This window comes from Cucurbita maxima, unplaced genomic scaffold (genome assembly GCF_002738345.1).
Source record: "Cucurbita maxima cultivar Rimu unplaced genomic scaffold, Cmax_1.0 Cma_Scf00039, whole genome shotgun sequence".
Lineage (NCBI taxonomy): Eukaryota > Viridiplantae > Streptophyta > Magnoliopsida > Cucurbitales > Cucurbitaceae > Cucurbita > Cucurbita maxima.
In genome coordinates this window covers 364,630-377,195 of record NW_019272055.1, presented here as the reverse complement: position 1 = coordinate 377,195, position 12,566 = coordinate 364,630, and the positions used below count along the sequence as shown (strand labels likewise).

Genomic DNA, 12,566 nt, shown 5'->3' with positions numbered 1-12,566 from the left:
CACACAGCGATGAAGAGGGACAAAGATAGAGACTTGACAGCGCGAAAAGACTAAAATAGCCTGCTGAACACAAAAGGATTTGTGAGGGGCAAAATTGTAAAATTACAAATATTTTTAATTGTAAAATTTACACCATGATTTTATAAATTTGTCCAATAAAATAACATTAATACTATAAAAACTATGGAAATTAAAAAAAATAATAAAATCAAATTGTTTTTTATCATTAAAAATAAAATTATTTTTTAATCTCATGGACATAAAATGTAACGATATTTGTCAGCTCTAGCCGGTTACCTAACGTGTCAGCCTCACAGTTTTAAAAAATGAATATTTTGTTTTCCTCTTCAACGGATATAAGATCTTACAATTCACCCCTTAGTGGCCAGCATACTCGCTGGCACATCGTCCGGTCTTTAGCTCTGAGACCATTTGTAGCAGCCCAACCTCACACCTAGCGAATATTATCCTCTTTGGCCCTTAAAGTATCATAGTTAAAACATTGCCTCAAGTTAAAAGATAAATTTAAAAAGTTCAAGACTCATCGCTGAGACAGTATATCCCCCTGTCACTTGCCATGTTGTACGTTCTTGCCATATTTGATAAAAAAAGGTTTTAGAAAAAGTTCGAGCATTAAGAATATCTTGTATGTAACCTTCGTAATGAAGTCAGATATAAATATAAATAATAAGAATTTGCAACGTGCATTTGTGAGACCTAAATAAATACGGTTAAAACACACCATTTTCCAATGCTAGAAATGGATAATTAACTCATTTCACCGCAGGTGCACTAATTCTCTAGTGATTCACGAGCGAGAATCTCGCGAGATTTTACCCTAACGAATGAGAATTGACACCTAGTTAGTGGAGTCATGCCTCTCCTATCATATCACTTCATGATATTAGATGGATAATTGTCACCGTACTTGTAATGATATCAAATGTCATTAACATTCATACACAAGGTCCAATAATCAACATTCCGAATAACGAAACAACCACAACAGCTACATTATACAACATGCATCACACAGTTCATATATATTCAACCGACCCCTAAGTTCATCGTGAAGAGAACTACTTAAAATTTGAAACGACCTCAAAATTTCAAGCAACCATTTAAACAAATTTCGAAAGTTAAAGTTCATATTAATTAAGTTGTATATACTTAGAAAATAAGTATAATGAGCTTCAAAAGAGTTTAAAAAACTCGTTTGATTTGTGTTCATATTGATATAATTACTAATTTGTAAGTAGTTGAGCTATGTTCATATTGATATTCAAAATTTTAATTTTTAAATAATTTCTTTCATATATTTTATGAACCGAACACGAAATTTGTGTTTACGAGCAAAATTGGTGTGTTTCAACCTTCAAGAACAAGAAGTATAAACAAATAAATTGCTCCCCTTGTGATTGTACTTCAAACAAAATATACATCACTTTGTGTGTGGGTGTTCTTCCATGTAATCGACGTGGTTTGACTCGAGATTATTGAAATTTTCAAATCCTACATTAAATTCTCTATGTAATTTGTGAAACTTATAAGATGATAGAAGTAAATTTGAAACGATAATGACTTTTTTTAATTTTGAAATTTTAATTTCTCGTAAGCTTTCAAGTTTAAATTTAAAAGGTTACAACTGAGACATTCGAGTAAAGAAGAGGTACATGAATGAACTGAACACCATGTTCGAATGAGAGCGATCTTGATAATAGAATGATTAAGAAAGAGTTAAAAAAATTGAAAGTTATTACCTATACGAACAAGATGCGTTTTTCTTTTCGATGGCTTAATCATAGGAATTTCATGGTTAAACGTCTTTTATTTGGAGCAATTCTAAATTGGATAACGTTTTTGAAATTTTCCTAAGATGCATGGGAGTAATGACAAACATACTGGAAAGATTTGTGTTGGTCTGTGGGATAGTTTTCACTCTTAGAAGCAAGGAGTAAGTAACGTGACCATGTCACAGGAGATGCAGTGAAATGTCGAGGTCATCAGATTTCGGATCCGAATTCTAAATCTTGAATATGAGTTGTTACACCATTTTTATTTCTAAGATTAAAAAAAAATCGACCTTTAGGGCGACCCATAACCTAATAGACTTCACATTTGAATACCCATGGCCTTATAGGCCAAATTTGTGAGTTCGAATATGTTCAAAAACCAACCAACAAGAACTCGAGTATTTTAGGTAAAATTTAGAGGACAACGTTCACTCCCTAATCTTTTTCAAGTTTGATTTAGGTCATAAACGCTATGTCGTATATCTATGTTGTGTATATGCATGACTAATCTCGTTAGAGATGCTTATTTACTTAATATTTTTAATATTCAAAATTTTTCTCAAGCAAAGATAAGGATATATTAGTCGAACAAGTGAAGTTGTTTGCTGAACGTTTTATGAGGTCAAGTTTACGTTACAAAATCGACCGTGAATTAACCTTCATAATTTAAATTAAATAGTTTGAATTTGTCAAATTCCCGAACAATTTAAAAAATTAAATGAAAAATAAGATAATATTTTAAAATTTAGAAACTAAACTCTAAACTACTTTTTAACCCCAACTAATTTAAACAACAATTTTTTTTTTAATTTTTAATTATTTTTCCAATATGTCCATCCGATTTTTCCTTAATACAAATATATATATATTTTTAAAAAGAGTTTTTTNTTTTTTTTTTTTTTTTTTTTTTTTTTTTTTTTTTTTTTTTTTTTTTTTGACATTTGAATTTTTTTTGGGTGCTAATTAGATTAAGTTAACCGAAAATCATTTTCCTTGTCGGTGGTGACTGTAGCTCGAGTTACAGGCTCTCAAAATAGACTGGAGATCGTGAACTTCAGGTCTGGATTTCTTTAACAAGCTTATTTCTTTACTTACCCTTCAACTTGATTATGGTATCGTGAACTTCAGGTCTCGATTTCTTTAGCAAGCTTATTTCTTTACTTACCCTTCAACCTGATTATGGTATCGTGAACTTCAGGTCTCGATTTCTTTACTTACCCTTCAACCTGATTATGGTATTTGGTCTCAATTTCACGATCTGACTACTTGCCTATCATTTTCCTTATCGTGAACTTCAGGTCTAACCTGATTATGGTATAAAAGATTCTTACTACTTGCCAATTATGCATGAAGTCTATTTCTTAAAAAGGCTTAGAGACCATTTTTTTTTTTTTTTTTTGTTAAGAGTGGGATTTGAACCCATACCCTTTTAGACCAAAACTTTAATATAGTAATGTACATATATGTAATGAAGTGCCCAAAAGAAAATAGGGTTAAAAAGGGCAAAAATGTAATTTTCTTATTTTATTTTTAATTATTGGATCTTTAATTAATTATAGAGAAAGGACCGGAAGGGCACAAGAAAAAATATTTAAAATAAGGAAGAGAATTTGATAACATAAAGAACCACTACAAGGGAAGTAAGATTCGAATTACCTTATTGATGGAATATCTCAAGACAAGAACATTGTTTGAGATTCGAATCACTCCACAAGCAAGATCGATCATGTCGAGCTTGAATGATTCTACATGCAACCTAAACTACATAGAATTGCAAATAAACTTAGCACTTGGCTAAAGAAAGCACAAATGTTTCTTTTACTATATATTTTCCGAGTCTACTCACAAATACAACATACATGACTTTATATAGACTTAAGAGTTATAACATTCATACTTAATGATCAACCATTATGCAATTGTAACTAAAATAAATAAAAAATCTTAAAATACATTAATGAAATACAATAACTATAAATTACTCTAAATTGTAATTCACCCAAAATTTATAACATGAAACTTCATTCTTCTTCAATGTGGTATGAATTGAAATATCTTTTGATAATTTCAACAATATTTTCTTCACATCTTCATTGAAGTATATCGTATGATTGATGTCTCTTAGTTCATATCACATGTGTTCCTTGCAATGCCGTTTAAATACCTATGGGAGATCTCTTGTATGCTCATAGGTAACAATTTAACGATGTTGAAAAAAAAAAAGATAGCATTCGTACTGGGCAATCAATACTAGTTGTTATAAATTTCGAGGGACAAGTCAAGTCAACCTTGAAAATAGGATAGAATGTCGGCTAAGGCCAACGAAGTAAATGGTCTTACTATTAGCATAACTATATTCGATATTGTGTGTTGACATGTGCCCTATGGTTCTGTATGAGTCATATATTTGATATGTGTAAATTGTTTATGAATCGATATGACTATGATGTGATATGTATATGTTATGATATGTGAAGGGTATGATAACTCTTACGGTATGATGTGTCCAATGATATGTTTGAAATATGATACAAAAGGATGCGATAAACTTAATGGAACGATATGACTATATTAAGAGATTTTATTTAAGATATAAAAGTTAATTATGAAATATATTTTATATAGTCGTAATTTAGAATTGGATTTCGTTGATAGTATATTTGATATATTTTATGTATTTGGTTAGTATAATATTTTATCTTATTTTTAGGATTTAGTTTATAGTTTGTATTTTATTTAAACGTTGTGAACATTAATGAAAATTGAACTTTCAATCCCACTTATGTTTCTCATTATTAACATGGTATTAGAGCATTATTCTTAACATGGTATAAGAGCTTCTCAATTCTAACAGACTAAGATATGTTTATGAAACGATCTGCTTAGGTTATGTATAAAAAACGATATGGTTATGATAGATTGATAAAACAATATGGTTAAGATACGTTCCTGTAACGGAATAAGTAGGATATGTTCATGAAACGATATGAGTAGGACTCGTTCATGAAATGACATGGTTAGGATACGTTTGGGAAACGATATGACTAAGGTATGTTCATGAAATGATACAACTATGAAATGCATAAGGACAATAAAGATATGACAAGGTTAGGAAACGATATGACTAGAATATGCATATGGAAACGATATAACTATGAAGTGTTTAAGAAAGGATATGATTATAATATGACATGTGAGTGATGAATATATATATGTTGTAATATAATATGAGAATGATATGATATATGTAATAAATTTTTATGATATGATATGATATGATATATTGTGATATGATATGCTATGGTGTGATATGTCAAAGGCATACATGGGTTATGTTATATAACTGTTGTAATATATGATATCGTATGATGTGTACACAATGAGAATTATTATGTTTGGAAATATGGAAACATTATGATATGATTGACATGCAAAATGGTGAACAAACATGAAATACAACCCCGACGTATGCATGAAAGAGATGATAAATGATATGATAAACGATATGAGAAATGATATGACATGAAGGAAGAAGCTAGTCGGGTTGTATTAAATGATAATGAAAATGGAAAAATGTTGGGATCTCATGCATCGGGGATACCCCTTATCCTTCACTATAGTACGGACACATACGCTACGAGGCAGAGGAACGATCATTATGTTTATTAATGCTACCGTGATGGTCACTATTCCTAACGGGTGTCCAGCATCAACAGCTACCAAAGAATGCTCGTACGACCAGAAAGGGGCCTAAAAGATGTGTGAACCGACTAATTGGTCCATACTTGCACGTGTGAATCTTATGTGGAGAAATTAAGTACACATCTAATTGTTTGTTACGATAGCCATCGTAGGAAGGCTAATATGATAGGTCTCATTCATTAAATTGGATGTGTTTGCATTTAACCTCAATAGTGAGGTCACTTACGGACTATTTCTTAAAATACTCCAGCTACATGCTACTTCTATTTCAGGTAAAGACAAGACATCTTTGTATGACTGACGACGGTATCACAACTCGAGACCATGATATATACATATGATATATGCATTTATTTTCTTAAGACTTGAGTTAGAATCGGTTGTTTTAAAAATGTTTTGATATTTTATTTTATTTTATTATTTTAAAAATTTTAAAAATATTTTTTATTTTAGAATTAATAACTTCAAGTAATTCATTTGATTGTAGAATAAAAATAAAAATGAATATGTCAGCGGTGTGAATAAGTCAACAGGGACTCGAGTCATGTTTGATATAAAATGTTTTATAAAGCATGAGCGATTGAATGCGTTGAAAACAATTAAAAAGAAAATAATATTATAGGCTAAAAACAAACCAACAACAACCACAACTTTGATAACATATAATTCGGATAGGAAGAATTGACGACTAATCACGTCCCCGCAATAATATATTTTGGAGTATTTTAGCCTTAACGGTGTAAACATGATTTTTGTGAAAAGTTATACACCCCGTATTGACATGACATGGATAGTAAAAACCTAACTAGACATGAAAGCAGGTAAAAGAGGTTGGATTGAGCAAACAACCATGAATAACACGTCTTAGACAAGTATGATTGAGATGTTTGAACACGCGACCACCGTGCCTTAAACAAACATGACTTTAACAATAAACGCACCCTCTCACCTTTTGAACTTTAGATGTAATATAAACCATTCTCAAAGTTTAATCATCAATTCGAGATGGAATGGTTGTTTTAGAGTGGCTGTGTTCGATCAGATTCCAACTCCAGTCCTTGAAATTGAATGCTGTTCTTATTAAGACGATCAGATTATATCAACCAAATTATCAACGGAGAGATGAAATTCAGCTAACCTATTACAGAAATGAATCGTTGAAAAGAAGCAAAGAATCATGGAGAACGAATCAGAATTTTGCACAGTGCGAAGGCAGACCAGTCTCATGGTTCACCGCTACAATCTCAGAAACTTCACATTTCAGCACATCTTGCCCTAGCTTGGCTCCGGCGGACTTGAGTCCCTTCAACGACACCGGTTGATTGAAGAGGTTCAGCGATGGAAGTCTCGAAGCCGCCGGTAATTTCCCATTCGGTAAGAAGTTCCCGAAGTTTTCTTTCAATAATGGAACCTCGAAATCTTCCTTCTTGTGCTTCACGATATTGTCCTTTGCACTTATGTGAGCTCCTGGTTCCATGTGGTTCGTTGAAAAACTGGCTTGATTTGGGAAGTTAGGGTATAGACTTACGTAGCCTCTTAAGTACATCATGTCGATTAGGAACTTCTTCCATGATGCTTGCCAACCGTTTGTTCTAGATTTAGGGATCTGAACTGGATTCTCTTTTGCATTTTCCGTGTATCTTGTGTTCATGTAAACATAAAACTCCCTCCAATGTTTGGGGAAGAAAACTGCTCCCCAACTGCAGGGGAGCTGGTGGAGGTAAGGTGTGTTTGGATGAATCCGCTTGAAGAACTCTGTTGCATTCCATTTAGGTCTTTCTTTAACCACTTCGACTAGCCGAGGCGTGTAGAGGGAGATCGATGATAGCTCGGGTAGAGATATTTGTGGATCGTAGTGGTATGCTAGGAGGGCGTATTTGATCCAAAGGTAGTAGTATGGAGAGACTTCAATATCGTCTTCGAGTAGGAGTCCATAATCGTCGTCCGAAGCAGGATACCAACTCTCGCTTACAGCTCGTATCAGCCCTCCTTGGATGATTCTTCTTCTGAGGCTTTTGGGGCCATGAGGCCACTCAAAGGAGCTTACTAATTTTATAGTTTTCTCGTCGACTTTACTGTCCATGTTGAAGCTGATAGGTATCTCATCCCCTAGGTAATATGCATCTTTTAGCGACTTGAGAAGCCTTGTTAATGAGCCCGCACGGTTTTGTGTGATAATGTTGATTGAAATCCGCATCTTGTTCCAATCTGAAGGGAAAAAAAAGGATGAGAGCTCTGCTATTGCATGGCAAGAGTTTATATCAGGAGAAACTGAGAGAAAAGAGGAAGTATCTTAGCATTCTTACTTGGAAGTGCTGTTGATCGAAGATCGGCCATCCAAAGAACTTTAGAAATCGAAGGCCTTGGTAAAAGAATCACTGTTGTACTACCATTCAAGTTAGCCTCTGATGCCATTTTCAAAGCCTTCTTCACATTAGGATCAACGTCGGCCACAGTGATGACGACGCTGGGATTGTGTATTTTGATTAATCCCTTCATACTGGCATACACTGCCTGCACCACAGGGACCTCAGAATTTGATATTCCAGAGAGAGCCCCAATGGCCAAGTCGAATATCTTGAACCTCCGTTCTTTACAGACCGACTTCGGCCATTTAAGAGCAGCTGCAGCATCTTCACACGGGCAAAAGTTACCGCCAGACACTGCAATATAAGCCTTCTTTCCAACAGTGGATCTGAACTTTTCTAGAAGTGGTGCTAGTGCTTTAGCTTCATCAACAGAATGAGCATAAAATAGAGCATCTATCTTTTGAGGATACATAGCTGCCCATTGTGTGATATAACCAGTAGACATCGCCTTCCACCATTGATCATCCCGAACTTGAACAATGTCCTTAAATATGACAGTGGTCTCGGAAACGTAAGCCAGCCTGTGTTCACTGTCACCCCAAGTTTCCTTGTCTTTTGGGTCTACAGGAAGAACAAATGAGGCAGCATTTCTATACTTTTGAAGCTGATAGCTGCATATTTGGGATTAAAACAATTAGCCACCCAAAACTTAGGAGATGTTGAAATATGAGTAGTGGAAACAGCTAGTAATAAGTTACCTTAGATGGAGATCTTCTCCAGTTGCAAAGGTGAAGGGGGTTTCAATGAAAAGTGTCTTGACAAGCTCAGCGGATAAGAACCAAGAGCTCGAGAGAAAGTCGACCTGCACAATTTTATTGACGGTGATGTCATAAGCAGGATCAGGCAAGTAAAGCCCTGCTTCCTTGGATCGAAACTTCCGATAACTCGGGAATGTGAAATCCTTCTGTCGAAAGGGCAAAATCCTACCTATGCTGCCCAAAACTGCATTCTTGTATTTGTCGGTCCCTGCTACATGAGACAAAATCTGTAGCATTTTACGGCCTGGAATCATGTCATCATCAAGAATATATACTAAATCAGCTTCGGTTTGTAAGGCCATTTGGAACCGTCCATAGTACTTGAAGTCATAGCTTGAGCTAATAAAGCTAATTCTGGAGTTGTTATAGCTATCTACAATTCTTTTCAAAGAGAGCTCATTTGGGCTCCCGAAGGCAAGCACCCAAATATGGTGGAAGGGAAGGGTTTGCTGAAGCAAAGAGTTAAGTTGTGCACACAGAGTTTTCCTCTTAAAATGGTTCAAGATCACTGTAACTTTTGGCTTGTTTGGTCCTCTCAAATCCCACTTGGACTTCATTGCCATTAGCTGAGAAAGAGTCTCAGTTCCAAAGCTTTTGCTTTGAAAATCTAGAATCTCATTGTAAAGCTCTGTTTTCAACTTTATCATCTGCCCATCAGTGGACTTCTTTTGCTCAAAATCAATCTTCTCATTCTCACAAGCTTCCTCCGGAGTAATCGGTCTGAATTCCGCTTGCATCATTAGAGAAGTTGGTTCTTCGATTCGACCCACTACGTGGGGCGGTATTACGAACTGTCTCCATTGTTGAGCGATTCTTGTAGCCCAAGAGAAGTCTGGTTTGGTTCTCAAGTCTATTGCAGGGCTGACATAATACAGTAGAAATGTTGCATATAATGCGAAGGCAAACTGGAGACATGTAAGACCAGCAACAAGCTTTGTTGAAGAATTTCTTTGAGGTCTTAACTTTCCTTTTCCTCCAACATAATCATTGATCATCCCTTCTAAATAATCCCCGTTTTGTGTTGCAGGATTCCGAAAGATACCCATCTTCTTCTCAACGCAACTTCAGGACAATCGCAACCCTGTAGCATAACCGCATATCAGATACGTCCTTTTCATATGATACTGAAAAGACTGATCATCCAGACCAAGCTGAAAGTAATTTTCTTACCTTAAAACTCCCAAATATTGATATGTCGAATTCTGGACAAAAACTATCTTCCACCTGAGAAATCTGTGAACGGATACTGGAATGAGAAAGACTTATCAAGAAAGTTGAGATATGAATAAGAACAGGAACTGGGAGACTTAAAAAAGGAAGAAGCTTTTGGGTTAGTGTATACAATAGGACAGAAAGTGTGTTTGTACATGAAAAACGCACTCAATGTCACATGGGGTTGACGCTTATAATGTTAGAGTTTTTATTACAAACTGTGTCAAAAAAACGTCTTACCCTCGCTGCTTTTTGTCTTGCAATGTTAAACCCCTCAAGGAACCACTTACAAAGCCCCGGATTTGAAGCCTTGTTTTGTGCACTTCTAGACTTTCTCTCTCCTTCTAGAGTCTACTCTCTCCTTCTAGAGTCTACTTTCTCTCTTGAAAGTAATTTATAGAAGATTTTTATAAGAGTGTAACATTACCACCGAAGGTGTTTCAAACATTTTTCCCTGTTTTTTTAGAGTTTAATCGTAAGTGATGTGCGAGGGGATTTAAACTTTTGATCTCTAGAGGGGATTTAAACTTTTGATCTCTTGATTTAGTGTACGGGCTTTATGCCAATTGAACAAATATTCAAGGATATGTGTCTTATACCACTTGTCACAATCGCACTTTTTTTTGGAAACGGACTATGTGATTGTGCGGCACTCACTCCTAACACTAAGTGAGTCAAGCCAATTTGTATTCGTGTCGCTTACAGCCGAGCAACGTATGCTCAACCCTCTAGCCTCATTTGAGAAGAAGGTTTTAGAAAATGAGGTAGAGAGATTTTTGAAAGCGAGTTTGAAAGTAAGAATGAGACCAGATTTAAAAGTAACTAAGCAAAATGCCACAAAACGGCTTAAGTAACATATAACTTTTTGGACAAGGAGAATTTGAGAACTAATTGCATCCTCTTATAGTACATCTTGAGGTGATTCAGGTCTGGTAGGCCTAAACGTGATTTCACCCAACGGTCATACAAAATCAGGGGGTGTGGCAAGATATTTCTAACTTACAACCTTATAAATGAGGTAAAAGTTTATTATTAAAATTTTTAGAGGTAAATGTACTTTTAAGTTGTTAAGTATTGATTTATAGACGTGTAATTATTGAGAATTTTATATCTCTCTAGAAAAGAGTCTTATAGATATCAACCATCTATTTGTAGGTCTCTATTTTTAGAGGTTCAAGCCTACTAACTTAGCCATTCAAAATACTAAAAAGCCTCACCACAATATCCTTTGGTTAGAATTACATGCTAATCTCATAAAACACAAACCCAAATCCCTAAAAAAAGGAAGCTTTTTAGTTCAAAAGTGAAAAACAAAAGGTTAAAAAGAGTGAAAACGCCCTATTTCAAGGCAGATCTGACTGCGAAAGCAACCAAACCATGCAGGGGGGATGTCCATGGCACCATGGGAAAAAGGAATAGTTAAAAGAAAAAGGGCAAACCCAAAAAGACAACAAACAAAGAAGTAAAAAATACTTACAAAAACTTGAAGTGAAAGCAAACGATATCTTCAGCAAACAATCCAAAGCCAAGAAACCCCACAACTTGAAAAACCAGAGGCATCAAATAAAGGCTTAATATAGTAGCAAAAGAAGAAGAAGAAGAAGAAGAAGAAGAAGAAGAAGAGGAACAAAGTGTTTGACTTTTTATAGAGATACATAGAAACGTAGAGAAATGAAGTAGCAAGTTCTGGAAAATGGGATTGAGCCAAACTTTAATCTTGGCGGGCTGCTTGAATGCAAAGAATGAAGAAGAAAAAAAACAAGTGTTCATCATGTGGGTTTTCTTTTTGGTTAGGCTGTTTGTGAGTGGAGGATGATGAAGAAAAGTTTTTAGTTTTGAATATAGAAATCCAAGTGTTTGGATGAGATGCATTATCATTATTACATTTAACATATGATGAAATTGGAGCTGCAGCTTGAATGTTTTGAAACCATACAGTATTATGTTCTTACTTTTTGGGGCAAATGCACACTTTCATGGGGTTTCTTTGGACATTCTCTTTCTAAAATCCAACTAAGTTCTTAATCTCTTACCGCTCGTTTACCGCTCGTTTTGATAATGCTTTCGTTTCTTTTACGTTTTATTTTCAGATTTTGAAGAACATATGTGTTTTTTTTGTAGGACAACAAGTTTGAGGATCATCAATTACGGTTGAATTATGCTTACTTTGATAAAAACGATAGGTATTTGAGTACCTATTTCAGGGTTTGAACCTCCAATCTTGAGGGAAGAAGGCTCTTAAAGGTTCAATTTTATCTTTTGTATGTTAAGTTCTTATTCTCGGAGAAATCAAATCATTAGTTTTTAGGAAGGTAGAAAATGTTTGATGATGAAAGTCCCACATCAGCTAATTTAGTAAATGATCATGAGTTTATAATAAAAAAATACTCTCTTCATTGGTGTGAGGCCTTTTGGGAAAGCACAAAACAAAGTCATAAAAACTTATGCTCAAAGTGGACAATATCATACCATTGTGGAGAGTCGTGTTCATCTAACATGGTATCAGAGTCATGCCCTAAACTTAGTCATGCCAATAGATTGGTAAATCTTCAAATGTCGAACAAATGACTTCAAAAGAAAAAGGAGTCGAGAGCCTCAATTAAGGAGAGAGGCGTAAATTAAGGTTGAAAAAGCACTTACTAATACTCTTACAATTTTTTTTTTAAAGCTTCAAAAAAAAAAAAAAAAAAAAAAAAAAAAAAAAAAAAAAAAAAAAAAAAAAAAAAAAAAAA

General features: G+C 34.6%; 1 protein-coding gene and 1 long non-coding RNA gene across 3 annotated transcripts; one reads left to right on the top strand and one right to left on the bottom strand.

Annotated features, from left to right (window-relative positions):
- Positions 1 to 6,553: 6,553 nt before the first annotated feature.
- LOC111469301 lies at positions 6,554 to 11,422 on the bottom strand. 2 transcript variants are annotated; one of them, XM_023114523.1, is made up of 5 exons: positions 11,312 to 11,422; positions 9,793 to 9,855; positions 8,563 to 9,703; positions 7,802 to 8,475; positions 6,554 to 7,703 (listed from the first exon to the last, which is right to left on the bottom strand). In XM_023114523.1, the coding sequence occupies exons 3-5, from the start codon at positions 9,666 to 9,668 to the stop codon at positions 6,685 to 6,687; spliced, it is 2,799 nt and encodes a 932-aa protein (XP_022970291.1). In that variant the 5' UTR covers positions 9,669 to 9,703; positions 9,793 to 9,855; positions 11,312 to 11,422; the 3' UTR covers positions 6,554 to 6,684. The 2 variants fall into 2 exon arrangements, with proteins under 2 accessions (XP_022970291.1, XP_022970292.1); XM_023114524.1 differs by lacking the exon at positions 11,312 to 11,422 and adding an exon at positions 10,075 to 10,163.
- On the top strand, positions 9,376 to 9,930 carry LOC111469349. Its single transcript, XR_002714853.1, has 2 exons — positions 9,376 to 9,537; positions 9,650 to 9,930. It is a non-coding gene; the product is annotated as an uncharacterized LOC111469349 (long non-coding RNA).
- Positions 11,423 to 12,566: the final 1,144 nt, after the last annotated feature.

Coding starts and splice junctions, on each gene's coding strand:
- LOC111469301 (XM_023114523.1), bottom strand. CDS start 9,668: ATGGGTATCTTTCGGAATCCTGCAACACAAAACGGGGATTATTTAGAA. Junction 8,476..8,562: donor GGAGAAGATCTCCATCTAAG/GTAACTTATTAC, acceptor CCAAATATGCAG/CTATCAGCTTCAAAAGTATA. Junction 7,704..7,801: donor TCGATCAACAGCACTTCCAA/GTAAGAATGCTA, acceptor TTTTCCCTTCAG/ATTGGAACAAGATGCGGATT.